The 26500-nt window shown below is 46.4% G+C and overlaps 1 protein-coding gene across 1 annotated transcript in view; it reads right to left on the reverse strand.

The window, feature by feature from the left end:
* Positions 1-2689: 2689 nt before the first annotated feature.
* Positions 2690-26500, reverse strand: part of FANCB (FA complementation group B) — a 429090-nt gene continuing 405279 nt past the window's right edge. Inside the window, exon 9 of the mRNA XM_086934356.1 lies at positions 2690-3157. Within this exon, the coding sequence (XP_086790482.1) occupies positions 2740-3157 (418 nt within the window). The 3' untranslated portion in view covers positions 2690-2739. The remainder of the gene's footprint in view (positions 3158-26500) is intronic.

Here is a 26500-nt window from a genome sequence, read left to right on the forward strand (position 1 = left end):
GGTCAAAACAATTTGGACCGGTATTTCAGTTTAACCAATGAGGCGGTGGTCCCTGGTTGATGGTTTACTTGGTGCCGGCCAAAGAACTAAATAGGACTTTTAAAGAGGCCATTAAGAGAGGGTAGCTTGGCCCCCATGAGTACCTACCTTGCGGTTTACTGAAGGTGACCAGCCTAGTGATTAGGAGAGATATACATCCTCCCATAACTCACCAATTAATGGATTAACAATTGGGGAGATTCAATGAAAGTAATTGTTAGCCTGATGAAGGTGGTGAAGCAGGAGATACCACCAAAACGCGTTGCTTCTGTTTCCAAATGAACACCCTAACAACACCTGATCTGAATAAAGCTGGCACGTTTTAATATTTTGAAATACCATCTGGTTTGGACAAAGGAAAATATATATTATATATACATCAAATGTGATATACTAGTATTAAAACCTATGCATCTGAAGTGTCCCTAAAGTGCAGCAGGTTGTTGGTTTTGGGTCTTAGACAATACTTTATAGTTCTCTCTTTTCTGTAAATGAATTATTTTTTTATATGTGTTTTTAATATTGTGTATTGAGTATATATTGGACAAAAGTTTTTTTTTTAAAGGTGTATAATTTTTGCTAAACAGCTAATAAAATTACATGACATTTCTATATTGCGCTCTGGGTTTCTAATTGGTGCTGGTGAAAGATTTATGATAATTTGGAAGCAGTGTGACTGTGGTGTTTGTTTTCAAAAAAAGAGCCCAAAGGGATCATTTTACTTGACTATAGTGTTAATATTCCGAGCCCTGGTATATCTCAGAAAAGGGAGAAACAGTAGTGGGGATTGCTGGACTGCTGCTGAAACATACAAGGAGAATACTGTAGCTCGCTTCTCCTTAAAATACTCCAGGGCAGAGTCTGCCTTTTTGCCAAACAGGAAAATACTGTTGAAAAGCATGTCCATTAAGGATGCTGAACATCCCCTAAGAAGGCAGTTATTGCCATCCATACGTAGCGCTGGAGCACCACACTTGACCCAATGGCCCTTCCTGAATAATCAGTGGTGGCTAGGCCCCAGGGGATGAAGAACTTTGCTGCAGCCCAATGATCCTGAATGGGTTGGGCCAAAAAAGCCCATAAGTGTTTTGGTACTGCCAGGAAGATCACACCAATGATGTGCATTTGTGTAACGGCAAAGAAGGCAGCTGACATTGACTGACCTCAAGGCAAGGCTGGCTAAGGAGAACATACATTTGCCAAATATTTCCATATGTTTGGACTCCGATAGGAGTGGTAAAGGCATTCAGGTTGAGACTGTTGGCAGATGCCTGCGCAACCAAGCGCTCAGGGGTTGGATTCTGCGTTTAGTCAGCATTGCCTGGAGCTGGTCAATTTCAATGGGTGAACTGTCGATTGAGAAGTGGACCAGAGCATGGTTTGCCTAAGTGCCCAATAGTGTGCCCATGAGGACCTCATTGAAGGACAGAAGAGGCTGGTCAGTCCTGCACCTGGACCACTGGAAGTGGGCCTAAGGTGATTTCTCCAGTGGATCCGACGCATCCTCTGCTGCGAGAGTAGAATCCACGCATCACTTCTGCTGCAGGAACAGGACCGGTACATCACACTTGGAATCAGCGCATCGCCATCGGAACCACTGCTCAGGAACCAATGTATCGCCACCACTGCAGGAAGAAGATCGATGCATCCCCTCTACTGCATGGAGAAACCTGGCGCATCATCTTCGGAATCGTTGCATCTTCTGAACCTGTGCTTCACCATCATTGCGTGAAAAAAAATTGGTAACTCACCTCAACTGCAGGATCGACACCAAAGCATTGCCTGCCTGCACACCACATCTTTGTTGTCTCTACCAGGATCAAGGTACTTGGTTCAGCTGGCCTCACTGGGTGCCTGTATTCGGCTTGCACTCCAAAATTTTACTTTGTCCTGGTCTGGGACGACCATGTTTCCCACATAGACGCTTATTGCTTCTAAGCACTATTTCACAGCTTATTCTTTATTAATTCATATCTTAGGTTCTACGTATTGGCTTTTTGTTGTTTTGGTCTTGTTTTATTTATTAAATTAAGAGCTATTTTTCTAACCTGGTGTGGAATCTTTTTGTGTGGTGTTTTCACTGTTTACTTACTGTTTGAAGTGTTGCACAAATACTTTACACATTGCCTTTTAATTTAAGCCAGACTGCTCTGTGCCAAGCTACTAGAGGGTAAGCATGGGTTAATTTAGGGTGTGTTTGTGACTTATCCTGACTAGGGTTGTGGTTTCCGTTTCACCAGGGATTCCACCCCAGTTAACCAGGAACCCAATTTCTCACAACTGGCCTTCAACAACAAAATCTGTGTAACTAACCTCATTAGATTACCTCCGACAACCACCCCTCCACACACACATACGAATTTTCATTAAACTGTCTGACATGAAAGAGCCTGAATACAAAGGCATAATCTACGTTGAGAGTGAATAATATTATGGATGTATTATTGTCTTGAAACTGAAGGCCCGGTATCCAATAATATTGACAAGTAATATGTGAAAAACTTGATTTCTTCAGTATGTGAGAACGATGCAAAAAAAATGAATAGGTTTTAAAAATGCACTCGCGTGTAAATCCAATTAAATTAGGGTTGGTAGACATCAGCTAAAAAAAATACTCAATCCAAGATGTTATATAAACAATCTTTTGCAATTTAATGAAATAAGGCTTTTATTGCCAGGATACTAAACAATATATACAGTTCACGAACAACTTAGCTTCTGAGCAAGTAGGTCTGTATTCAATTGAACCTGGGTCATTTTCAATACAATCTCTCGGTAAAGATCACTGCTTAAGACAAGATGTTCTCCGGACCTACTCTGCTTCTGAGCTGACATAAGCTCGTTTCTGCACTGCTCCACTGCATCCGCTGTGTTGGGAAGAGAAGCCGTGAAACTAGAGGTTCTCCTTTCAGCTTTAGATTTGGCTGTGAACTCTTTTTCCACTTTGTTTATTGCAGAGGTAAGAGATGTCCTGTGGGTCAGCATTTCAGCTTCCAGTGATTGGGCCAAATTGTTCCCGTGGTCCTCTTGGGTTCCTAATATCAACTGCTCTACCACACAGGATGGCGGCAGAATTCCAATGAGACTGTGGAGAAACTGGAACAAAATGGACTGGTTACTGAAAAAGAAAAAAAGAAATATATGTTAAGAAATAAATGCCTATTTTTGTGTAATAATTTTTTCCTGTTCACTCCATCTTGCAATATCACCAAATTCATAAACAGAACATTTTCTGGTCTAGTACCAAATGACGACGTTCAAACAAGCAAGCATTGACAGTCAAGATGTGAAATTGAAACAAATGCCCAGGATAATTTTGCAGCACTTGGAGGGGGATGGAAATTCATGTATCCACCAGGAGTGTGCACAGGCTTACCCCAAGAAATATCAAAATAATGCATATGTCTTTGCAAACAAAAAACAGAAGTGGTAAATTCGGAGTGTGTACACCTGCCCTCTCCTTGCAATTTAATAAATAACTCTTGATATCCAATGATTTTATAAGTTTGGTGTAGCTTGACTCAACACTCTTGAATTCACGTGTATTTTCTAAGCAAGTGTTTTGGTCCTTGCTTATTAGCCGTTGAGCTTTTTCAAGAAGTAGTATAAGTAAGTAGTGCCTTGTGGGGGGTGAAGCTTACCTGACTCAAAGATGGCCAAATAGCACAGGGTCTCTACTCAACCAGGCTAACAATTCCTCAAAATCTTGCATAAACTGCAGCACCTTACCAGCGCAACCACTGTAGATTGCAGGAGGTTGACACGGTCCCTCCGCATGTCATAAAAGGAAAGCCCAACGATAGAAGAACACGTGAGCATTCCATCTAAGTAAGTGGACCCGGTCAAGGGAAGTGGGCCGCGGAGGCACGGAGCGGCTGCTCGCCTGGAACAAGGACATCCGCTCTGGTGCGGGAGCTGCTGCTCCAATCGTCCGCGCTGAAATCCCTGTGAAGGGGGTTGAACCTGGACTGCGCCTGAGCTTTGAGACCCTCCGGCTGCCTCCCGGGCCGCTGACGAGGCAGTTTGGCCTGCTCTCTCTTGACCGGGGTGTGGTGCGGCCGTTCCTCGCCTGATTGTGGCAATCAGGTGGAGGGAAGGATGCGTGGTCCGGCAGCGACGGCTGTGGGGCTGGTAGTCCTCTAACGCGGCTGCAAGGACGAGACTGGTGCGGTACGAAGCATGTGTTGAGTGCAATTCCACTGACGATAAAGAACACCCCGGGGGGGCTCACCGAATACAGCAGATGGACCACCATAAATGTGAAGCACGGATGGGACTTTGCTGCAAGTGGACAACACTGTAAGCCTCACCCGGAAGCAGCACTCTGGCATGGGCGCTGAGAAATGAGACTTGGTGCATAATTGCAACTGCGGCCCACCTCTCGACATAGGGCATATCAGCGCCATCAATAAGAGCTCAGCCCACAAAGTGATAGTACAACACTCAAGAGGATACCTGATTAGTGTTGGCATCAACTGCACTACCACCCCTGCGAAAGTGCACCTCATCGCTGGCACCTTACCAAGGTCACTACACAGGTAGAACCCACATCATCACATGCTTGGACCTGGTCCAGGCAGGCCCAGCCAGTTTGGGGAGGGGGGGGGGGGTTCAGAAAAGCTGGCACAAGTGGTTCACCAGGGGTACTGAATCCGTGCAGTTTCACCTTCGCCCAGCGAGTAGCGTGGAGGGTCACCCTGGACAGTAAGCAACTATGGGCAAAGCGGACAAGGAACAAACCAAATTTGGTTCTCGCAAGACCCCAAGGCAGGGGGACCCAGAAGCACAGTCGGTGAATTCGGACCCGGAAGTGATGACTTGGGGGCCCCTGAGAGTAAAGACAGGCAGAAGTGGTCAGACATATAAATGTTTATGCAATTATTTGGTGCAAGCTGGGGAGGAGCATGGATCCGGGTTACTTCCACCCCTGAGTGTTCACCACAATATTAAGTTGGAGTTGGTGTAAGTTTCTTTATGGATTTGTTGGGGAGAGAAGGGGGTCAAAGTTTGGCCAATTAAGAGGTTACTGCTTATGGTGTGGGAGGGACTGTGACTAGCACCCATGTTAAGAGACATCATACACTGACATACGGACATGACACAGAGACCCAACAGAACTGCATGCAGGTACGGTTCCTTACATGGAACCTTAGGGGGTTTAATGATCAGCGTAAAGTTCGCAAAGTGGTTGCATCCCTTAAGAGGCATTTGGTGCAAATTACATTTTTACCAGAGATGCATTTGGCGAGTAGAAGCAATGCGTTTTCCCTAGAGAGACTACAGGACCAGTGCTGTGCTGCTGGTTTCACATCTCATGTATGGGGAGTATTGATATGGATGGACTACAGATCAAAAATCCAGCTACAAGAAGTGTATGCAGACCCAGGGGGCAGATTTATTATAGCGCTGCAGCAAATCAAAGTGGAAAGCAGTCATGGTAGGGGTGTACAGACTGAATTTTGATGATTCATAGTTTTTGAGGCACTAGGAACACTATTAGCACATTGCAGTATGCTTCCGCAGATCTGGGGCGGGGATTTTAATTGTGCATTAGATCCAGCACTAAATAGACCCAAAGGCCCTCCTCGACGCCAATTTGCTGCTGCCCGCGACATATCAGAGGCATTAGGCCTCGTTGACATTCGGAGGCAGAGAAACCTGAAAGGTGCTGGATACATTCATTACTCAGCAGCACACGATATACATACAAGAATTGATCACTGGTTACAATCAAGAGACTTAGCACCTCGAGTTACGAGATGTGAACCACTTCCAGGCACCTACTCAGATCAATTCCCAATAGCACTTGATCTTGAATTATCCCATTCACATGGCGATTTCCTCCATACTCATTACAGAATCAGGTATTTCAGAGCGAACTAGAGACAGCAATAACAGACTTTTTCGCGCATAATGTTGGCTCAGTGGAAAGCTTAAACAAAATAGGTTGTCTGGGAGTTACCCTTTCTATCAGGAAAAGGATTGGGTCAACAATCGCAAAAATTCAGAGTTCCTTCACCTGGATTCACTATTAATCAGATCTTTAATTGGTCATAGGGTCTTCCCTAGAGGGGCAAGGGGGTTGTAATGTTACAGTAGTTACCAAATTTACACTTCAATGAAAATGGTGCCCACAGGTATCAGCAAAGACATGAAACAATAGTATTGTTGTATAAAAATATTGATCAATTATTTATTTAAAAAAGCATAATAAAAACAAATTAGAATAAGTCACAACATGTACAAAATTACAAATTTATTCTAGGTTTTTACAAACGCAAAAAACATCCATCATTTTAAAAAAGATTATTATTAAAACATCATACTGTCAATTATACAATGATTTTTGTTAAAAATTAATGGGACATAGGAACGAAAAGTGTCGACGCGGCGTTTCGGTGCCTCTTTATTTTGCACCTTCTTCAAGGACTCGTTCACGATTCAGTTATTCTACTCCAGGTGCGAACATCCTGGTGATATTTCTTGTACTTCAAATTGAACACGTTTCTTCCTGTGCTCACTGAGTTTCCTTATCTCTTATTTCTTATACAAGTGTCTTCGGTTGAACGTCACTTATTTTGGAAAAGATTGGGGACACGCTTCAGTCCGGTCCGCTTTACTCTTGGTCTTTTGAGAGTAATGGAGGACGCCTCTGGGAGCTACCTTCTGATAATTTCATCAACCATTAACTCTGTATGGTTAGAATGAATACATCTTAAGTTTATTTCCTTCTCCTTATAGCTTCATCTTTGTGGGGCCTTTTTATCACATTAGCGGTCCACTCTGTCAAGGATAGCTGAACTGCACGGCGTCCTCCACCTTCCTGGGCCACCGCCTATTGGCAAAAGTGGCAGAGGCTGAGGAACAGCATAGGAGGGATATATGCCACGGGAATCAGGGTACTCAGAGTTTAGAGCGGTTGAATAGCATGAAGGCAGACATCCAGCGGCAATTGGCTAAAAAAGCTGCAGCAGAATACCAAACCCAGAGAGCCAGAATGTATGAAACAGGGGAAAATGCAGGTAGGGCTCTAGCGTTACGGATAAGACAGGCCACAACTAAAAATACTATTACTGAAATTAAAGAAGGGGATCGGACCTTCAATAAACCAACTGAAATTCTTGAAGTTTTTAGGAGGTTTTATCAGGATCTATATAAGGAAGAGCTGGGCATAGATGACCCGGGTATAAACTGGACGGAAACAGGCACTAAACTCACGTTTAGTGAGAAAGAAACCTTGGAGCAGTATATTACTATGGATGAGCTTTCTGAGGCACTACAAGACCTAGCAGCAGGCAAGGCAGCAGGGCCCGATGCCATACCCCTGGAGGTTTATAAATGCCTGAAGGAAGAAACGGCACCCCTTCTTTTAGATCTATTCAATGGGGTCATGACTACCGGAGTTTTACCGGAATCTTGGACCAAAACCAATATAGTGGTATTCCACAAAAAAGGGAAACCTAAGGAAAGTCCCGGCTCTTACAGGCCAATATCGTTAATAAATAGCGACAACAAATTATATGCAAAAATCATGGCGACACGGTTGGGGAGGATTATTGGGACTCTGATCTCTCCCTGGCACCATGGTTTTGTCCCGGGCAGAGATACTCCTGACCATATAAGAAGATCTATAACTCTGTTCGACATCCATGCTGCCGGTGGAGGGGGGGGGGGGTTGTCGCAATGAGCCTCCTCGACGCGAAAAAAGCGTTCGACCGTGTTAGGTGGAGCTTTTTGTGGAGAGTGATGGCAGATAGAGGATTTGGTCCCAGATTCTTGCAGGCAATCCAGGCTATGTACTTTAATCCAACCGCTAGTATCCAGCTTATGGGTGAGAGTTCTGGGCAGATTCATATAAAGAGAGGCACGAGACAAGGGTGTCCGTGCTCACCTATCCTCTTCGCATTATACATAGACCCCCTAATAACTCTTATAAAGAATAGCACCAACATAAAGCCAGTCGTCATTAACGGATTCCACACCAAAATCCTCGCATATGCGGACGATTTAGCCATAACCACCACTGACCCCGATAGTGCCATGAGGGAAATAGTTAGTATCACTTCTGACTTCGGGAGGTTATCCGGATATCGCCTTAATGTGGCAAAAACGCAGGTATTATGTTCAAGAAATATAGTCAAACGGGACGATAGATATGTAGATTCAGTAGTATACTTAGGTATAACAATCCATGCCCAGCCAAGGGACATCATCAAAGATAACTATTTGCAACTATTGGAAAAGATGAAACAGGACCTAAAAAGAATAGATACTCTCCACTTGTCAATTATAGGCAGGGTCAATGTTATTAAAATGACAATGTTCCCGAAGATCTTATATAAATTCAGGTCTATCCCCTTTAAAATAGAAGACACATTGATCAAGGAAATGGAGGCAATTTTTATGAATTTTGTCTGGCAATATGGCAAGGTGAGGAGATCAATCAAATACATGTCTCTTCCTCATGAAAAGGGTGGGTTAGGACTACCTAATCTTAGGTTCTACAATTGGTCTTGCCTTCTTACAGAAATGGCGATACTCTTTTTCCCTGAGGATATATTGTGCAGCCAGGGAGATATCCCTTCCATTTATCAGCTGGCTCTAGGGAGTGAAGCATACGGGGTAATGATGAGAAAATATGATAAACGCTTTTATAAGGCATCAGGATATAAAATACTGGAAGACATCTGGGGGTTATGGTCCTCTGTACAGAAAAATCAGAGTATTCCAAGGTATAATCAACATACCCTACTTTGGAACTCAGGATTATTCCCGCATCTAAGCAGGGATGGCCCTTGGAGATATTGGGAAAGACAGGGAATCACCACACTAGGTCAAGTGATGATAAAGGATGCATAGAGGCCCCTTGAACTTCTGAAGTCACGGTACTTACTGCGAGGCTGTCAAGAGTTCATATATATGCAGTTGGCCAACACAATAAAATCAAAAAGACTGTGTATAAATATATCAAAAGGTTGTCCACTATTAGATTATATGAAGGGAGGTGGTCGTAGAATCAGGTCAATATATGGGCTATTTTTGGAAAAGCTACCCGATGACATGCTCAAGACAGAGGCTGCTTGGGCTGCTAAATTGGGAGATCCAGATATTGACCTGGACAGAGCCATTTTAATGGATAAAAGGTTTCTACGCTCCTCAAATCTAAGAGTCCCCTTTTCCTATTGAATGTAGATACCAACTAGTATGCTAAGATCCTGGCCAACAGGCTATCACCACTGTTACTCTGAGTTGTCAAACGGGAGCAGTCAGTTTGTCCAGGGAGGAAGCAACACCTCCAAACTCCTAACACTCTTTGCAACCATATAGCAGATCAACCCGGAAGTAAAAGCTGCTGTGGTCTTTTATGATGCGGAGAAGGCCTTTGACTCAGGTGAGTGGGCCTTTATGCGCTCCCTAATTCGCCGCATCGGAGTGGGTGATATATTCCTGATGTTAGTTAATCTATACTACTATTATAAAGTAAGAACTGGGAACCTTTGAGGCGGGTAAACTCGGGAACCACAGCGCCAATCCAAACACCCAATACATCATTGGAATTGGCAGGGTCTGCAGAGTGACATAGGCTATATACTTCCCCAAAAAATACGTTCTTTCAAAAATATACCTTAGAATAAAAAGTAGTCCCTTTGAAGTAGCGCCGGCCGTCGTGTGCGCTAACGTGCTGACATCATCAGGAGCGCAAGGAGGAGCAGCGGACAGGCGTGGGGAGGGAAAAGTAACGCAGCGTTCAGCAGGAGGAGCGCAGAAGAGAGCGGCGGCGACAGTGGGGCCGTGGGCTGAGACGGCCCCCGAGGATGACGCAAGGTAAGGGAGTTCCTGCTACCTGGAAGCGTCATTGCCCCCGGACAACTTCGGAACGGACAAAATGTGTAGTAGGGAGGTCTGTAACTGTGGGGTTTTATAAGACGGACAAAATGTGTAGTAGGGAGGTCTGTAACTGTGCGTATGTTTAGGGGGAGGGGAAAGCTGGTTGGGAAGTTAGTATGTGTTCGTGAAGCAGGCTGGCAAGGATCAGAGTGAGGCTTAAACAGAAAGGAATGAGTTTGGCAAAAAGCCTCTTGGATGGTCTGTTATGGAGAAGCATTCCTCAGCAAAACAAAGAACCTCAATAGACCTGAAGATATTTCTGTTGGACAGCCCGTCCCGAGGTTGTCCGGGGGCAATTGAAGCGAGGTAAGGGAGATCCTGCTACCTGGAAGCCTCATTGCCCCCGGACAACGTCGGGACGGGCTGCTAGTGTTTTGTATAATAGCCCTGTAGCTAGAGTGCGTGTTGGGGATGTGGTATCTCCGTAATTACAGATAACAAGAGGTACGTGGCAGGGATGCCCCCTCTCGCCCTTGCTTTATGCACTGGTGGCGGAACCTCTGCTGAGTGCCATACGTGAAACCATTAAAACCATGGCCACAGAGGCATTTGAGTCCCTGGATATGATCTCATTGTTTCCGAATATGCGGACAACACGTTGCTACATATCTGTGATCCAGAAAAGAACCTAGCTACGGTACTCTGAGAGGTAGAACATTACGGGGCACTATCTAGACTCTGCGTCAATTGAGGAAAATCCATAGTCTTCCCCCTTACCCCGGCGATGCAGCAGATCCCTCTGGAAATTGGTCAGCAGAATCTTTTAGGTATTTGGGCATACGGATATAAACAGACCCAGCAGTAGTAGTCAGAGATAACGACAAGAAGGCCATACACAAGCCAGAAAAAGACACTGATCGTTGGATGCAGCTCCTCGTGACCCTGGTGGGATGTATAGCTATCATGAAAATGGTAGTTTTACCCAGATTTCTGCTTTTATTTAAAAACATCCCTGTCCTGCCGACAAAATAATTTTTTTCAACATTGCGCTCCATCTTCATCAAACTGGCATGGGCTGGAAAACAACCAAGAGCAAAATGGGAGACTCTCATATTGCCCTATGACATGGGAGGATTAGGTGCCCCAGACTGAGATTTACTATAAAGCGGCACAAAGCTCCTTTGCAAACTACTGGTTTCAAGGACTTCCTGAATTACCATATCTCCACATAGAAGGAGTTGCCACTGAACCTGGGACTCTCCCCCAAATATTATTCTCCTCACCAAAGAGACGGGATGTATGACGTTACAACGCATACTTTTACTCCGCATACCATTACAACGCGGTATTCACAACGCATACCATTACAACGCATAGCGCTTTGGGGTGCTGGATAGTGGTAAGTATAATTTACTATTCTAACTCCAGTCCCCGTGGACCCTAGGGAAGGTGTTGGATAGTAAATTAAACTTACCTCTTATCCTAGAGCGCCCCCCAGCGCAATGCGTTGTAATGGTATGCGTTGTAATGCCTGCGTTGTAGTGGTAGTGCGTTGTAAAAAATGCGTTGTAACAGGTGCATACCAAGAGACGCTATGAGTGTTTCGATACTTTGAACACTACTGCGTACGCATGGTGGAGCCTCTTTGAAAAACAGGCCGGTGCACTTCTATACTCTCTCCTTATCCCGATAGTCTGGTGTTCATGGTTTAAGATTGGACAGGAGCGAGAGGTGGCAGCGACCTTGAAGACACTGAAGGGCAGGGTGAAAAGTTGGGAGGAGATAATAACCGACATAGAGGCCCCAACAAACATGACGCGTCCTCATTTTCACAGACTCAGGCAGGCGCAATTGTCCACACTAGGGGAAGATATGCTAGAGCCCATAGACATGCCTGCATAAACCACTATATTAAAAGAGAGTGAGCCCTTCAAAATCATCACTATGCCCTACTCTGCGGCGCAGGAAGCCCGTAGAGCGCTCATGACAAAAGCTAGGCAAGACTGGCAAAGAGAGCTAGGCAGAATCATTGATGACAAAAGCTGAAAATACTGTTGCGAAATGACAAAAGCTGTGTCACAAACAGCTGACACAGGCTAATACAATTCAAATACATTAACAGGATCTACTATACTCCGGAGCGTTGAAGAGATTAAAGTTCTTATTAGTGCGAAGCGCCAGAGGTAAGGTATTCCAGGCTACCGCTCCTTTCACTGCAATAGAGTGTCCACCAAGGCGACAGGACGGTTGGGCAGATACAAAGAAATGCGTTTCCTCAGGTAAAGTGCGTCCTGATCATAAATGGCTCTGTTGGCAAAAGTGAGGGTCTTAAACATAATCCGTTGTGTAACTGGAAGCCAGTGCAGACCGCGCAGATGGTGGCGGACGCTAGACTTCCTTGAGATGTTAAAAAGAAGTCTGGCCGCCGCATTTTGTATTATCTGAAGGCAGTTAGTCAGGAATGCCGGGATGCCGATGAACAAGGCATTAGCGTAGTCAAGGCGAGAGAGAATAAGAGCTCTCGTTACTGTTTTTCTTGCCGTTCTAGGAAGCAGAGGAAAGAATTTGCGGAGAGCTTTGAGAGTACCAAAGCAGCTGCAGGTGAGTTTCTTAATATGCTCCTCAAATTTGAAGTCTTCCCCGAACCACACCCCAAGGTTTTTAGCCGGATTGCCAACGGAGCAGGAGGATGGAACGTCCGAAGGCCACAGAGATTCCCTGAAGTTAGGGGGCAACTGCCCATAGAGTAAAATTTCAGATTTGTCTTCGTTGCACTTTAGCTGGGCAAGTGCAAGCCAGTTGAAGACTGAAGAGCGACAGGTCCGGGCAGATGAAGTGTCCAGATCCGTGGCCGACCAAGTAAACAACAGCTACGTGTCATCCGGATAAGCTATTATTTTAGCGCCCAGTTGTTCGGCCAGGAAGATCAGGGGGGTTAGATAGATATTAAATAATAATGGGCTTAGAGTAGACCCCTGAGGCACCCCGGTGGAAAGAAGCTTGGCCAAAGACGAGAAAGGGGGCAGCCACACCTGCTGAGTACGGTTGTACAGAAATGAAGTCAGCCACTCTAAGGCTGAACCAGTGACGCCAATGGATGACAGACGGGTGAGAAGAAGCTGATGAGGAACCGTGTCGAAAGTGGCAGAGAGGTCTAACAATATCAGAGCCGCTCTGCCACCCGCGTCCAGGCACCCCCTAATGGCCTCGGACATTTCCACCCATGCTGATTCAGTGCTGTAAGCAGCACGAAACCCAGATTGAGCAGGGTGAAGAGCATGGGATGTTTCAACAAAAGCATTCAGTTGGCGAAATGTGATCTTCTCGCATACTTGGCATACCGGCAGCAGGGAGATGGACCGATAATTAGCTGGAGCTGCCGGATCCAATCCCGATTTCTTAAGCAGTGGCAGAAGTTTAGCCTGCTTCCAACAATCGGGAACTGTAGCAGTCCTAAAGGAGAGACTAATAATCTCAGTGACCCCAAGGCAGAGCACCTCTGCCACCCCTCAAAGAGCACGGGCAGGACAGGGGTCAGTAGGTGACCCAGATTTCATAGATTTTAAAACTGCTAGGGTATCGGCATCAGATGGTGGAAAAAGTTCCCTGAGGACGTGAATAGTGGAGGAGGAAGGTGGGGTGTGTACCAAGGCAGAAATACTCTGACTAAGACAGGCGGTGCGCAAGCTAGCCTGGATTCCTGAGGACAAATCCTCGCACCAATGCGCAGAGGATGGCACTATTGGTTTCTCGGCGCAGGGGGAAAGAAAGCTGTTAACAATAGCAAAAATGTCCCTACTGTTATTGGCCCTAGTGATCCTACCCGCATAGTATTCGTTCTTAGCCGTCCTAATGCTGGCATAGTAATTCCTCTGAACCGCACGTAATACCCCCTTAGCAGTAGGGCAAAAGGTAAGTCGCCAGCACCTTTCTAGTTTTTTAAAGCCACGCTTTAGCTCTCTTAGGGCTTGCGAGAACCAGGGCTTAGAGGGCGCGGAGCGTTTTTTGGAACTAGCGCTCCATTTGGCGGAGGTCTCCACACCTGAGCTAAACAGGTGTTAAAGCGCTGCACAGCAGTGGCCTACTCAGAGCCTAATGCCGGGCGACCCTGCTGTAGAGCATAGGAAAGGGCTGGAAAGTTAATCTTCTGATGGCAGGTGTTAGGCACACTGTTGGAAAAAGGCTTTTCTAAGGGCCAGGAGAACCCGATCAGCATATGATCGGACCAGGTCAGTGTTTCAGGATCAGATAACGTTAAGGCATAATTGGAGCAGACCAAATCCAGAATGGGGACCCCCGAATGTGTGGGCAGCGTAACCCACTGTGTTAGCTGGGCTAGGCTTAAAGACTCCAGCAAATTTTTGGAGTCAAGCAGCTCACCCATATCCACGTGGATATTGAAATCACCAAAAAGGAGAAATCTAGGGAACCTCAAGGCCCGGGGCACAATCATGTCCGCCAGCGCCTTAAGGAACAGTCCAGTAGGGCCGGGGGGGGGTGGTAAACCAGCGTGCCTCCCAGTGTGAAATGAGGTTGGGGGGGAGGGGGGAGTGAGAACTTCCCCATCGCCTAACTCATTGAGGAGTCGCTGTGAAAGGACCAAATGTCTCGAAATACAATAGCAGACCCCCCTCCTCTCCCCATTGCTCGGTCAGCCCTGATAATTTTAAAACCTCTTGGGATGGCAAGCTCTATGACAGGGGCACTGGAGTTATTAAGCCATGTCTCTGTAATAAACGAAATATCGAGGTGGCCCTCAGACAGAAGTTGAAAAATAACAGCAGCGTGTTTGCCCATAGAACGTGCATTTATAAGAGCTGCAGCAATTGTTTGTGGGTTGTTAGTGGCATGGGTGGAAGCAGCCGGAGTTTGAGGAAAACCAAAGTTGCATGAAGGGCAAAATCTAGGGGCGCAATCTTAAACATTCCATGGCAAAGTGTCTCTGCATTCTGCAGTCTTAAGTGCAAATAACTCCTCCCGGGAATACCTTATTAAATCAGCCATCAGTGTGGGAGAAATTCTGGCGGCATGTCCAGCGTGTGTGGACCCACTAGCTAATTTCAGACATGTTGCCTGTCTCTGCCCCAAAGTGTCAGCCTTTTGGGAGGCCATTTTTCGAGAACTGGAGCAGATAACAGGGGTTACACTAGAGGCAGATCCATTTATGGTCCTACTAGGATACACCAAGGACATTGGAAAAACACACCGCAAACTGAAAGCGGTGGGGCTGTTGCTGGCCAAGCGTTGCAGAGCGATGTAATGGGCCAAGGGCTCTGTCCCCACAATGGAAATTTGGCACAGAGACATGACCTATTGCAACACACAATCCGAGACATACTCCCACTATGTAGTCTACCCCAAAACATATGGAACAGCTACCACACATACTTACTAAGGAGAGAAACGGTCGAGCCAGCGGAAGCGAACACGCAAGAGACACAGCATGCGATGATATCAGTACAAAGTCAATAATAGCTCACTGAACACAAGCAATAAAGCAGAGGTTCAGATTTTGACATTTCCCACTTGGGTAAGGAAGCTTTGGATACCGGGACTCCACTCAGTGTTCCAAAACACTTAGATGACATTATCTAAGCGGGTGCAATATGTGTGCATGCAGTGCATCGAGGTTAAAGTCACAGAGATGAAAATGTAAGATGTAACAAGTGATGCTCAACGAATATTGTGCTTTGTCCAGTCAACTGTTTTAATTGTCTTATTCTTCATCAATAAAACTAATATTTTTTTTTTTTTAAAGTCCGTAGTGCCTTGCTTCATGCTAAGTTGCTTTCAGCCTAACCTCTGTGTTTTTTTTTTCGGTCATGAAACAGTCCATCTAGTACTTCGATTGTTCAATCAGTACGTGCTGATAATATTTATCTTGAAGATAATGAAAAATAAATTATACTTTTAAAATCAAGAGTTCTTTTTTAGGTCTCGGCCTGCGTAGGCTGCGCTTGTGCAGTCTCGCTGGCGAGATTATATGTTTTAGAGTATTGGGGCTTAAACCCGCCCCTCTTCTCCATTGGCTGGCTTCCTAAACGAAGGCCAGCCATTGGAGAAGAGGGGCCTCTGTCCATTTAAGTCCAGTCATTTTTGGATTCAGAGGTCTGTTTTTAGGTTCTTTCTCTCCTCTTCCCATTGGCTGGAATTTTACATTCCAGCCAAAGGGAAGAGGAGAGAAAGAAAATCACGCCCCCCCCAGTCGGAAAATGACGGGGCGTTTCTCCGAGCCATTTCTGCATGTCCTCAGAGAAAGATGGTTGTGTTCATGGCGTCATCCCCGTACACCATGGTACCCCATACACTGCACCCTCATACACCCCGTGCTCCTCTACAGCAATTTGTGCCCCCCGCCCAGTCACCCTTCTGTACCATGCCTTTTCTCTCACTGCCCACAAATCTCACGTCAATTCTCGCTCCCAGAGTGCCCCAAATCTCTCACTCCGCCACCCCTAGTTTACCAGCACCCCTCCGTATCCAGTATGTACCCCCCCCCCCTCACCTGCGGGCGGGTATCAGAGAGCCACGCTGAAAAAAATAAACTAGAGCTTACAAAAAAAATATCTACTCGATATACAGGAAAAGCAGATCGCTGATGCGAAACACAAACTCTTGAGGGAAAATATGCCAAAGTGTTGGGGAGCCAGGCCTCCGAGCCTCTCTAACCCCCTAGTCCTGCTCCGGTCCCTGCGCTGTTTGGGAAAGACTGCGGAAAAGACTGGCCACTGTCTCAGGAAAGTCCAGAGGGTGAAATGTAATGTAGCTAGCACTCCACATGGATCTGCCCCCACTACCGTGCCTAAATCCCCTCACAGCCCCCCACCCCCCTGCTCACCGGGATAGGCCCCTGCTAATGAGCACAGCCCCCCGCCCAATTAAAAATACATCCCTGTTTGCATTCAGGGGGCTTCTCTCCGCATTGTGTTGCGCTTTGCCACAACCTTGCACAATTTCGGCGTAATCCTTTAATTGGCTGCTCGGAGTGAAAAGGGGCCGCCGTTTACACGCCTGGGCGTGTAATTGTGCATGTGCTGAATGACACTGCAAGCCAGCCTGGCTTTGTGGCGAGTAAATGGGGGAAAAATATTTCACGCTGGGCGCGGAGAATGCATGGGGTGCAGAGGGGAGCAGGCTGAATGGCGCTGTTTGGGTAGAAACACACATGCACATGTTACTGCCCCACAGGAGGCATTACACTCCCTCCTCCCCGCACGACAAGTGCAACCCGACTCACAGGGGGACAATATACACTGACCCCCGCAGCTCCATCCAACTGCTCCTCACATACATCACGACACGACGGGTGGGGGTGCGGGCTGAGGCCTGTCTCAATTCCGGCGTTGTCCTGCGGCTTGTGATTCCTTGGCTGTGTCCGTCTGTCTGTCTGTCGGTCGGTCCAGGGGTGTCCCACCAAGGCCTGTGTTGAGTGAGACGGAGCCCCCATTACCCTCCGCAGTGACACGCCTCCCGGCGGGGTTTGCATAGTGTGAGGTCCTACAGCCCTCCTCCCCTCTCCTCTCGCATCCCCCCGTCAGCGCCCACGCACATCTGCCCATTCCCCCTGAGTGCCTGTCTGTCCACTCCCTGAGTGTCTGTCTGTCCACTCCCTGAGTGCCTGTCCCCTGAGTGCCTGTCCCCTGAGTGCTTGTCTGTCCCTGAGTGCCTGTCTGTCCCTGAGTGCCTGTCTGTCCCTGAGTGTCGTCCATGAGTGTCTGTTTGTCCACTCCCTGAGTGCCTGTCTGTCCAATCCCTGAGTGTCTGTCCCCTGAGTGCCCACTCCTGAGTGTCAGTCCCTAGAGTCGGTGCCATGCTGTGCCCTGGGTGCCTCCTGCTGGTGCCCCTCCTGCCCGCTCTCTGCCGGGCAGAGGATGGTCTGGACTTCCCGACCTACGACGGCTAGGACCGTGTGCTGGAACTGACTGAGCGCGGCTTGAAGCCAGCCTTGAAGCGCTATGAGGTGCTGTGAGTCTACTACCACCAGCCCGTGGGGCCCGACACGCTCTCGAACAAGCGCTTCCAGCTGACGGAGATGGTATGGAGGTGAGTGCAAGCCCCCCGTAACGCCCCCCCCCCCGTCGGTGAGCTGCGTCTCATGAAGTGTGCTGAGTACCAGGAGCTGTGTCTCATGACGTGTTCTGAATATCACTCTATTAAGCACTGTCCTCGGTTGTGTTGTATGCTACACCCCTGTCATGTTTTATCTCTTATTTGCTTATGTTACAGAGTACGTGTTGCTATGTTGTGTTATGTTTTTGGCATTCCTATAGCACGCAGTCTGAGAGTATGGGCTCCAGGCGCTTTACCCTGGAAGGTTTCGTGCTGTGCATCCGTTTGGTTACTGCTCCCTTGCACTAGGCCTGGCTGGTGTTTGGCATGGTGCTTCTGGTGTGGCTCTCGGTTTCGCATAGGTGGCTTGTTCACGGAGCTGCAGTGTGTGATGTTGGTGTTGGGAAGGTGTGGCACTGGGCTTTGCTGGTTGTGTAGACACACCCCATATTGATGAGATGTCCGTCCCTGGCAGGTGGCGGTACTCTGGGTGCACTGCCGGTGTCTGCGTGCGGTGGATGAGGTGTGTTGCACGTGTGTGTTTGTGGTTCTGTGTCTTTGAGATGGATGTGTGCGGTGTTGTGCCTAATGAGTTGTTCGTGTTTGTGAGTCACTTGCCTCCACAGCGGTTGCGGAGGTGGGCGTGCCTTAATGACGTGTTGAATTTATATTGTGTGTGTGTGTGTCGCTCTGTCTGTGTGTGTGTGTGTGGATCTGTCTGTGTGTGTGGATCTGTCTGTGTGTGTGGATCTGTCTGTGTGTGGCTCTGTGTGTGGCTCTGTGTGTGTGTGTGTGGCTCTGTGTGTGTGTGTGGCTCTGTGTGTGTGTGTGTGGGTGCAAATGCAATAGGTCTCGAATTTGCGAGAGATTAAGCTATTGGCATTGTAAATGACAATGCCATTTATTTATATGTTTTAAAAACAAAAATAATGTCATGAGCAATGCCGATAGCTCTAACTTTAACAAAGACGAGACCATTGCATTGTAAATGCTTGTTTAAGTAATCTGAAAGGAGGGTGCTAGGTTGGAGGCTTTTTAATGAATCAAGTTAAGTATTCTCTTTCGGCTGTGACAGTTGACAACAATAAAGTCAATAAACCCGGCACTCTGAAGAAATCAGAGAAATGAAATTACAGGAACCTCCAGTCTACATAACCAACAACCGACTCTTCAGTTACCACAAACCTTGACCTCTTTAAGTTCTAACAATAGGCTTGAGTTCGAACATGATACTTTGTAAATACTATTGCTGTTTGCACACGTTCTTGATGCACTTTAATGTTTTAGACTTTCAATGAAATTTTAGTAACTATCCAATTGTGTTTTAAATTGAATTTGGGAGTAGAGCGGAGTTGGTTTTTGGCCCTGAATCTGCAAGCTGGGAGCAGCTAAAAACAATTCGTGTGGGAGGACTGTACAGCCATTTTTACCCAGTTAGAGCCACCACGTTTTTGTTGGTTGTGCACGTTCTAGTGGCTCCGAGAGGATGGATAAAAAGGGGCACGCTGCACGGAGGTGACTGCTTCAGATCGGACCTGATACTTTGCACATAATTTTGCTGTTTGCACACACTTTTGATGCACTTTAATGTTTTACACTTTTCATAAAATTTTAGTAACTATCCAATTGTGTTTTAAATTGAATTTGGGGGTAAAACGGAGTTGGTTTTTGGCCCTGTATCTGCAAGGTGGGAGCAGCTCAAACAATTTGTGCGGGAGGACTGTATTTTGTCTTCATCTGGACAGCTAGAGCTGCCATATTTTTGTTTGTGTGCACTGAAGTGGCTTCGGGAGGCTGAAATGCGCTAGCCATACTGCCCGTCTTGAACTAGGAAGGTAATAAACTCTTGTGTTGCAGTAATGATTATCTTTGGAGTCTCGCCCCTGCTCATAAATGTGAGGTTCCTCCACTTGAAATTTCTTCAAAAATTAAAAATAACTACATTTGCCCTGAATGCAATATTCAGATGACATCTCCATTAATTCAAAGGGACATCGATTCCAAGAAAGTATATAAGAAGGGAAGGACTCGGTTTTCGGCAGAACTGATTAGTGCCCACTCGCTATTGAAAAATACAGACCATATCTGTGATCTGTTGGCGGATGAGTCTCTGGATTTACTATTTGTGACAGAAACCTGGCTGACGAATACCTAGTATCCGGCCATTGCCATGGCCATCCCTATGGGTTTTGAGATTTATAAGAAGGACCAGCCACTAGGCAAAAGGGGGGGGGGGTGTTGCCTTGGTCCTCAGAGAAGCCTGGGAGTGTTCAACTTTTGAAATTGAAGATTTGATAGGCGCAGAAGCAATTACACTGTCCCATCAGCCTTCTGTTGCGGGTGCTCTGATTTACAGATCACCAGGTAGGCAGGTCCGTTCCTCAAATCTTTGGAGACGGCGATCACTCACTTAGTGGTGGGGTTTGCCCACTTCCTGATTTTAGGGGACCTTAACATACAGATGGCTAAAATGGATGCTAATGAGGCTAAGGAGCTTAGAGATATTATGGCCTCATTAGATCCCAGCCAATATACATGTAAATCAACTTATCAGGCTGGCCAAATACTAAATCAGGTGAACTCCAACAGAAGGCTACAAATCGATGACCCTAGACGGGTGGTTTGGTCAGATCGCCACCTGATCAAGTTTCCTTGGAAGGCTCCAATTAAAACTTAAGGTCCTGCAACTAGCGTACCTGTAAGGTATAAAGCATTCCACAATGCACAGCCTTAAGAATTTACAGATGCCTTGAAAATCAGCTCTCCCTAGTTCCTAGGCGAGTGAGGTAAGTCTTTAGAATTGTTTGATAACAGGATTATGGACTCAATTCATAAAGTAAAAGACACACAATTGATGGACGGAATACAGAACAAATCAAAACATTCACCCCCAGTCAAGTGATCTGGGTTAAATCCATCATTCTTTTACTCACCATGCCACCCAGCTTAAACCAGGCCATATGCAAATCAGTCTTTACCCTGTGCCTCCTGGGAACAGTCCAGCCCGAACTGCCAAGCCAGGCCCTCAATGGACCGGAAACAAGCATCCTAGGACCGGTTTCGGGATTTCACCCCTCAACAGCCAGGATAGCTTGAATGCAGTGGCACAGTGAGCCCGGGGCTGAGAGTAGAGAGTGCAGATAATAAGGACAAGAAATATTAAAAACTTTATGTCCTCGTTAGCAAGCGTAATAACACACCACCCTTCGTTGGAATGGTGTAACCAACTAGCCACATACTTTCAAACTAAGATTCAGTACATTCAAGCTAGCTTTGTCCATCGGGTTAAGGGAAGATTCAGAGCTACTCGACAAATTGCAGGTCAGGCTGAGCCATCCTCCTAATTCTTCCCTCTTTAGTTTTGAGCCAATAGTATCAGAGAATTCACTGCAAGCTTTGGGTACTCTTAAATCTGGTTCAGCATCTAATCATGCTTGCCTAACCTACTAGTAGGGGATGCCTCTCTCATAAACCTACTGGTAAATAAGTTGCTTAATATGTCATTAGCAACAGCGATGGTACCCTCTTCTTGAAAGCAAGCAAAGATTTTACCTCTGGTAAATAAAACATGAGCAGATCCTAGTATTTCATCAAATTACAAGCCAATTTTCTTGCTTCATGCCTTATCTAAAATCTTTGAAAAGCATGTGAATCTACAGCTCTCCCGTTATTTGGAAGACAATAATTTACTGCAACCTAGCCAGTCATGCTTTAGGCCCGGCTTTAGCACAGAGTCAGCACTGTTGGATGTCTCGGAACAAATTAAAGGCATTCTAGACAGTGGGGGAAAGGCGGTGCTGATACTGTTTGATCTATCAGCCGCCTTAGATAAAGTTCCCCACTCAAGACCTCTAACGCGCCTCCAGGCTATTGGTGTAACAGGACTAGGCTTAGACTGGCTTGCTTCCTTCCAGGCAGGTCGAAGCCACCAAATCTGGATTCCTCCTTTTTCCTTGAATCCATGTGAACTGACAAATGTGTTCCCTAAGGCTCGGCATGAAGTACCACCTTACTTAATATATATCTTACTCCTCTGGTCCAGATTGCTGAAGCACTTGGGGAAAAACCATATCATACGCAGATGACACGCAACTGCTGTTCTCATGTGACAGGGGAGAGGAGTTATCTCAAACAAGGAAGGGACTGCGGGGCTAGTTTAACGAAGTCCAGCGTACATGCCCCAGCAAGGCTGTGTGCAGAGAGAGTATGCAGTTCCTCAGTGGAAGGATCTAAGAAAGGAGGGTGTGGGTAGAGACAAGTGGGTCACTGAGGACCACTGTTATGTATGCAAAGGAGAGGGAGTTCTCCTTGTCGGAACTAGGGCTCTCACACACCCAGCAAGCTAGGTGTCATGCTTCATCATTTGAGCCTGCCCCACATCAGTTTATTAAGAAGGTAAACTGCCTACAGTAAAAGAGTGAGACTAAGTCTGACCTGCCCTGCCGCCATCCCGGTGTCGGCAGCAGGGTAGGTCAGACGCCAGAAGAGTGTATATGCCGGACCCAATCGGTGTCCTTTATTACCGCCGGCTACTGTTGCAAGAAAGTCTTGTTGACAGTATTGGTCCACGACCAGAGAACTGGGTATGTAGAATCCACTTACCTTTTTAGTGTAGATAGCGTTCCTTTGATCCTGAGGAAGTGCCCTGATCTTGATGATATTTGAGGCACGAAACATGTCTATCACCTGAGAGCAGGGCAAACACCACTAGACACATTGCGACTAGTCTTTTGCCCCTCTCACTCTTTTACTGTAGGCAGTTTACCTTCTTAATAAACTGTAGGCTAGGACTAACTGACCTATTTTAACGCACACGTCTTCCCACATCTACACACTAGGCCCCTCACCCCCACTGCGCCCACTGGCAGGAACAAAACATCCCAGATAAAGAGCTCCGGTTTGGGTTCCCGTAAGAAATTGCAGCGCCGACTTGGCGAGGGGCAGGCTGAAATGATGAAGCATGACACCTAGCTTGCTGAGTGTGTGAGATTCCTAGTTCCGACAAGGAGAACTCCCTCTCCTTTGCATACATAACAGTGGTCCTCATTGACCCACTTGTCTCTACCCACTTCCTCCTTCCCTAGACACTTCCACTTAAGTGAAATACAGAGAAAACAGAAATGATCTTTTCTGGCAATATCGCACAGGAAGTCTGGAAAACCTTTTGGCCTGGTGACATCTCTCCACCAGGCTTACAAGAGGGCACAGTTAAAAACCTGTGGATAAAGTTTAATGACAATTTATCTTTCAAACCCCAAATTAGATCAGTAGTTGGCACCTCCTTCTAGGTGATAGGCTGCTTGAGGACATTTTTACACTTTTTGTCCTTCTCAGCAAGTAAGCTGGTAATTCAGGCTTTGAACCTCCATATTAGACTATGGTAATGCATTATAATTGGGTTTACCTGATCAGTTGCTGGGCAAACTTCAAGTTGTCCAAAATGTTGAAGCCTATTTACTTCTGAACCTGACCCTTGGAACACGGATGTCTCCCCATGCGAGATCTTCATTGGCACCCTATCAAGAAAAGAATCTTGCTTTAAGCACTTGTGCCGGTACACTGGGCCTTGCATAAGACGGGGGCTGTCTATCTCAAAGCTAGGTTCAGCTTCTATAACCCATAGAAAAATCTGTGTTGAGCTAATAAACTCAATTCCTAAAATGCAATAAGCTAGAGTGGGAGGAAGATCTCTTGTGAATCAAGGAGCTGTTAATGGAATACCGTACCCCTGGAGCGTCGAGCTCTATCCAATACCACAATCTTTTTTTAAAAAGGCTAAAAACCTGGCTTTTTTGTTTAAAATGTATATCTTTTTACATCTAATGTCAGGCCTGAAGCTCCGCGCCGGTACTCTCTTAGGAGTAGCTGTGCGCGGTAGAGGTTGCTTCAGCATCATCAAGTTTACGCTGAAGGACTCACTATGCCCTGTTGAAGTCAAAAGTGGTTCTACACCTTGCTTTTACTCTGAAAACAGTTTATATAAAAAAGGATAAAAACTGTTGGAGGTGTAAGAGAAATCTGGCATTGTGTGAGCAGGAGAAATAACAATATGAATCAGCTATGGACCTTTCTTCATGTCAGCACTAAGCTATGCTATCAACACTAAGAAAAAAACTAAACATGGGCTGCAATAAGTTGATACAAATATATTGACTGAATATCAATATTAAAACCTGAAGAACCAAAGAATTCATTAGAGTATATTTGTCATGAACATCTGAGCTATCAGATACAACATTTTTATTTTACGTCCACTATAGCTTAGTATCTGTCTGGAGAGGCACAACACTGCCGATTCAGCACAGCTCAACACACTGGTTGTTCTCTCTAATGCACCAAACACACCGGATACTGAAAAAATCTATCATTAATCCCATAAAACCTCAAACTTCTGGCATTTCACAGATCTACCACCCCTCAGAATAACTGAGAGAGTGGATGCCTTGTAAACACATAGCTAGACCTACAGCAATCATATTTTACAAGACTGCTCTGGTTTCAAATGATGCTGCAACACTGAGATTCTATCACCCAAGTTGAGCTGGAGCTCCTCTCCTCTTTGACAATGGTGAGGCCTGCATTTCATCCTGCTCGACCTCTACAAGGTTAATCAATACGTCCTCACCATCATCCTTTCAACAGATACGAGATTGTCAGACAACATTTTAACCATCATAGGCATCTCCAGAAGAACACTTCCAGGGTGGCTGGTACAAGAAATTGGTTAACTGGTTGACAGGGGTAAAAACCTAATCAAGCAGCAACCACTATTCCTGGCAGGGTGAAACACAAGGAAAAAAAACAAATGAACCTGTGCTTAACCCTCTGGTAGCTCGGCACAAAATCAGTCAGGCTTACCACAGAGGCAATATGCAAAAAATTAATGCAGCACACATACAGTAATACAGTGAAAATACAACATAAAAAAGTCCCACACCAACTTTACAAAATAAAATAACATTTAGTAAATTATTTACACCAAACTGCCAAAATCCATTAAGTAGAACTGGAGATATGCCATTTTCAAGATTTTGTTAAAATAGTGCTTAAAATCACAGTGTCAACTGTGGTGATGTGGTTGCGCAGTAGTGGGAAAAAAGTCACAAGTTTAAGCCAACCGCGATGAAGCACCGGCGAGATACAGGGACCAAGTTAGTCCCCCTGAGAAATGGACCTTAAATTCTGGTTACATAGCTAAGCGTTGAATTGCAGCGTTTCCAAGAAGCTATGTGAGGTGTGCATCGATGATGCGCTGCGCCTCAGTGGTTTTGATGAGCTGCGATGCAGGCTTGTGCCGAGGATGCTTTGCGCACTGGTGGTTCCGATGAGTTTCAAGAGCCACAATGTGGGTTTGTGTCGAGGTTGTTTTGCACTGCGTCAAATCTGATGCTGCGCTGCGAAGAGCTGCGTTGGGTTTGCGTCGCACTGCGCCTGTTCTGTTGAAACCACAGTTAGGCTGGCAGAGCACCTTTAGCCCACCTCCAAGGATTCAGGAATGGAGGTGCACCACTTGGGGGGTTAGACGCCACAGCAGGGAGAGTCCAGGTGCAGGGTTCAAGATGGTTGTAGCCTTTTCTGCCCCTTAGGCTCTGGACAGGAGGACAGCCAACTAGCCCTTGGAGTCACTCTGATAGTCTTGGGTGTAAGGTGCAGGCCCAGTCCTTTTCACTCAGGCAGCAGAATAGCACAGCAGTCCTTCCTGCAGCAGAGCAGCACAGGAGCACAGCAGTACTTCTTCTGAATCTTCCACAGGTCCAAAGGTGCACTGAAGAGTTAGGACTGAGGGTCATGGTGCCCACTTTGAAGTGGGAGAGGTTTCTACAGTGCTCCCTCTCTCTACAGAGGTATCTGGGATTTTCTACCTCCCCGTCCCGGCCCCAGCCTGTCTGGGGACACATAAGACTAGTATGAAACCCTTTGTGAGTGTGCTATGGCAGAATCTTTGTGATGTGCGATTGTGGTAGAAGTCAGCTCTGTCTCCCTAGCAAGTGAGAGAAGGCCCATCCTGCCAACACCGATTCCCCCTTTGTATCACTGTGGTGCAGAAGGTTACCCAACACTCATCCCACAAGGACTTCATGCATGCGATCTCCTCTGTCAGACAACACTTCCTTGGGGAAACCCACTCGGGAAAAAATCAGCACCAGGGCCCTGGCATCTGCAGGTGCAGTCACTGACCTCAGAGGGATGGCCCCTGAGTACCTAGTGGCTTGGCCCACCAAAACCAGGATACACCTGTGACCTAAGGCAGCTTTGGGGTCCAACAATGTTGATGCCTAGCTTCTCAAAGGGGTCGAGGGCAGCGTTTAGCTGTCTGTCTGTTTTACCGCTAGCCTGGTAGGTGGGGAAAGACCTACAGAATGATTTAGAGGCTGTCCTCATTCAGGGATAATAGAAGTGGGGGATAAGCTTGTCTCAGATGTCCTGCCAGGGGTATGGCATGAGCCATTCTCAGTAGGACGGGCCAATAACAATGGGGGACCACCAACACACAGGCTGCCACAGGTCCAAGAACCTTAGGCTCACTATACAGGAGGGCACCATGCCAATTGATAAGGTGATCTCCAGAGGTATCACCTGCTGC

Source organism: Lissotriton vulgaris, chromosome 8 (genome assembly GCF_964263255.1).
Source record: "Lissotriton vulgaris chromosome 8, aLisVul1.2, whole genome shotgun sequence".
In the NCBI taxonomy this organism is placed as follows: Eukaryota; Metazoa; Chordata; class Amphibia; order Caudata; family Salamandridae; genus Lissotriton; species Lissotriton vulgaris.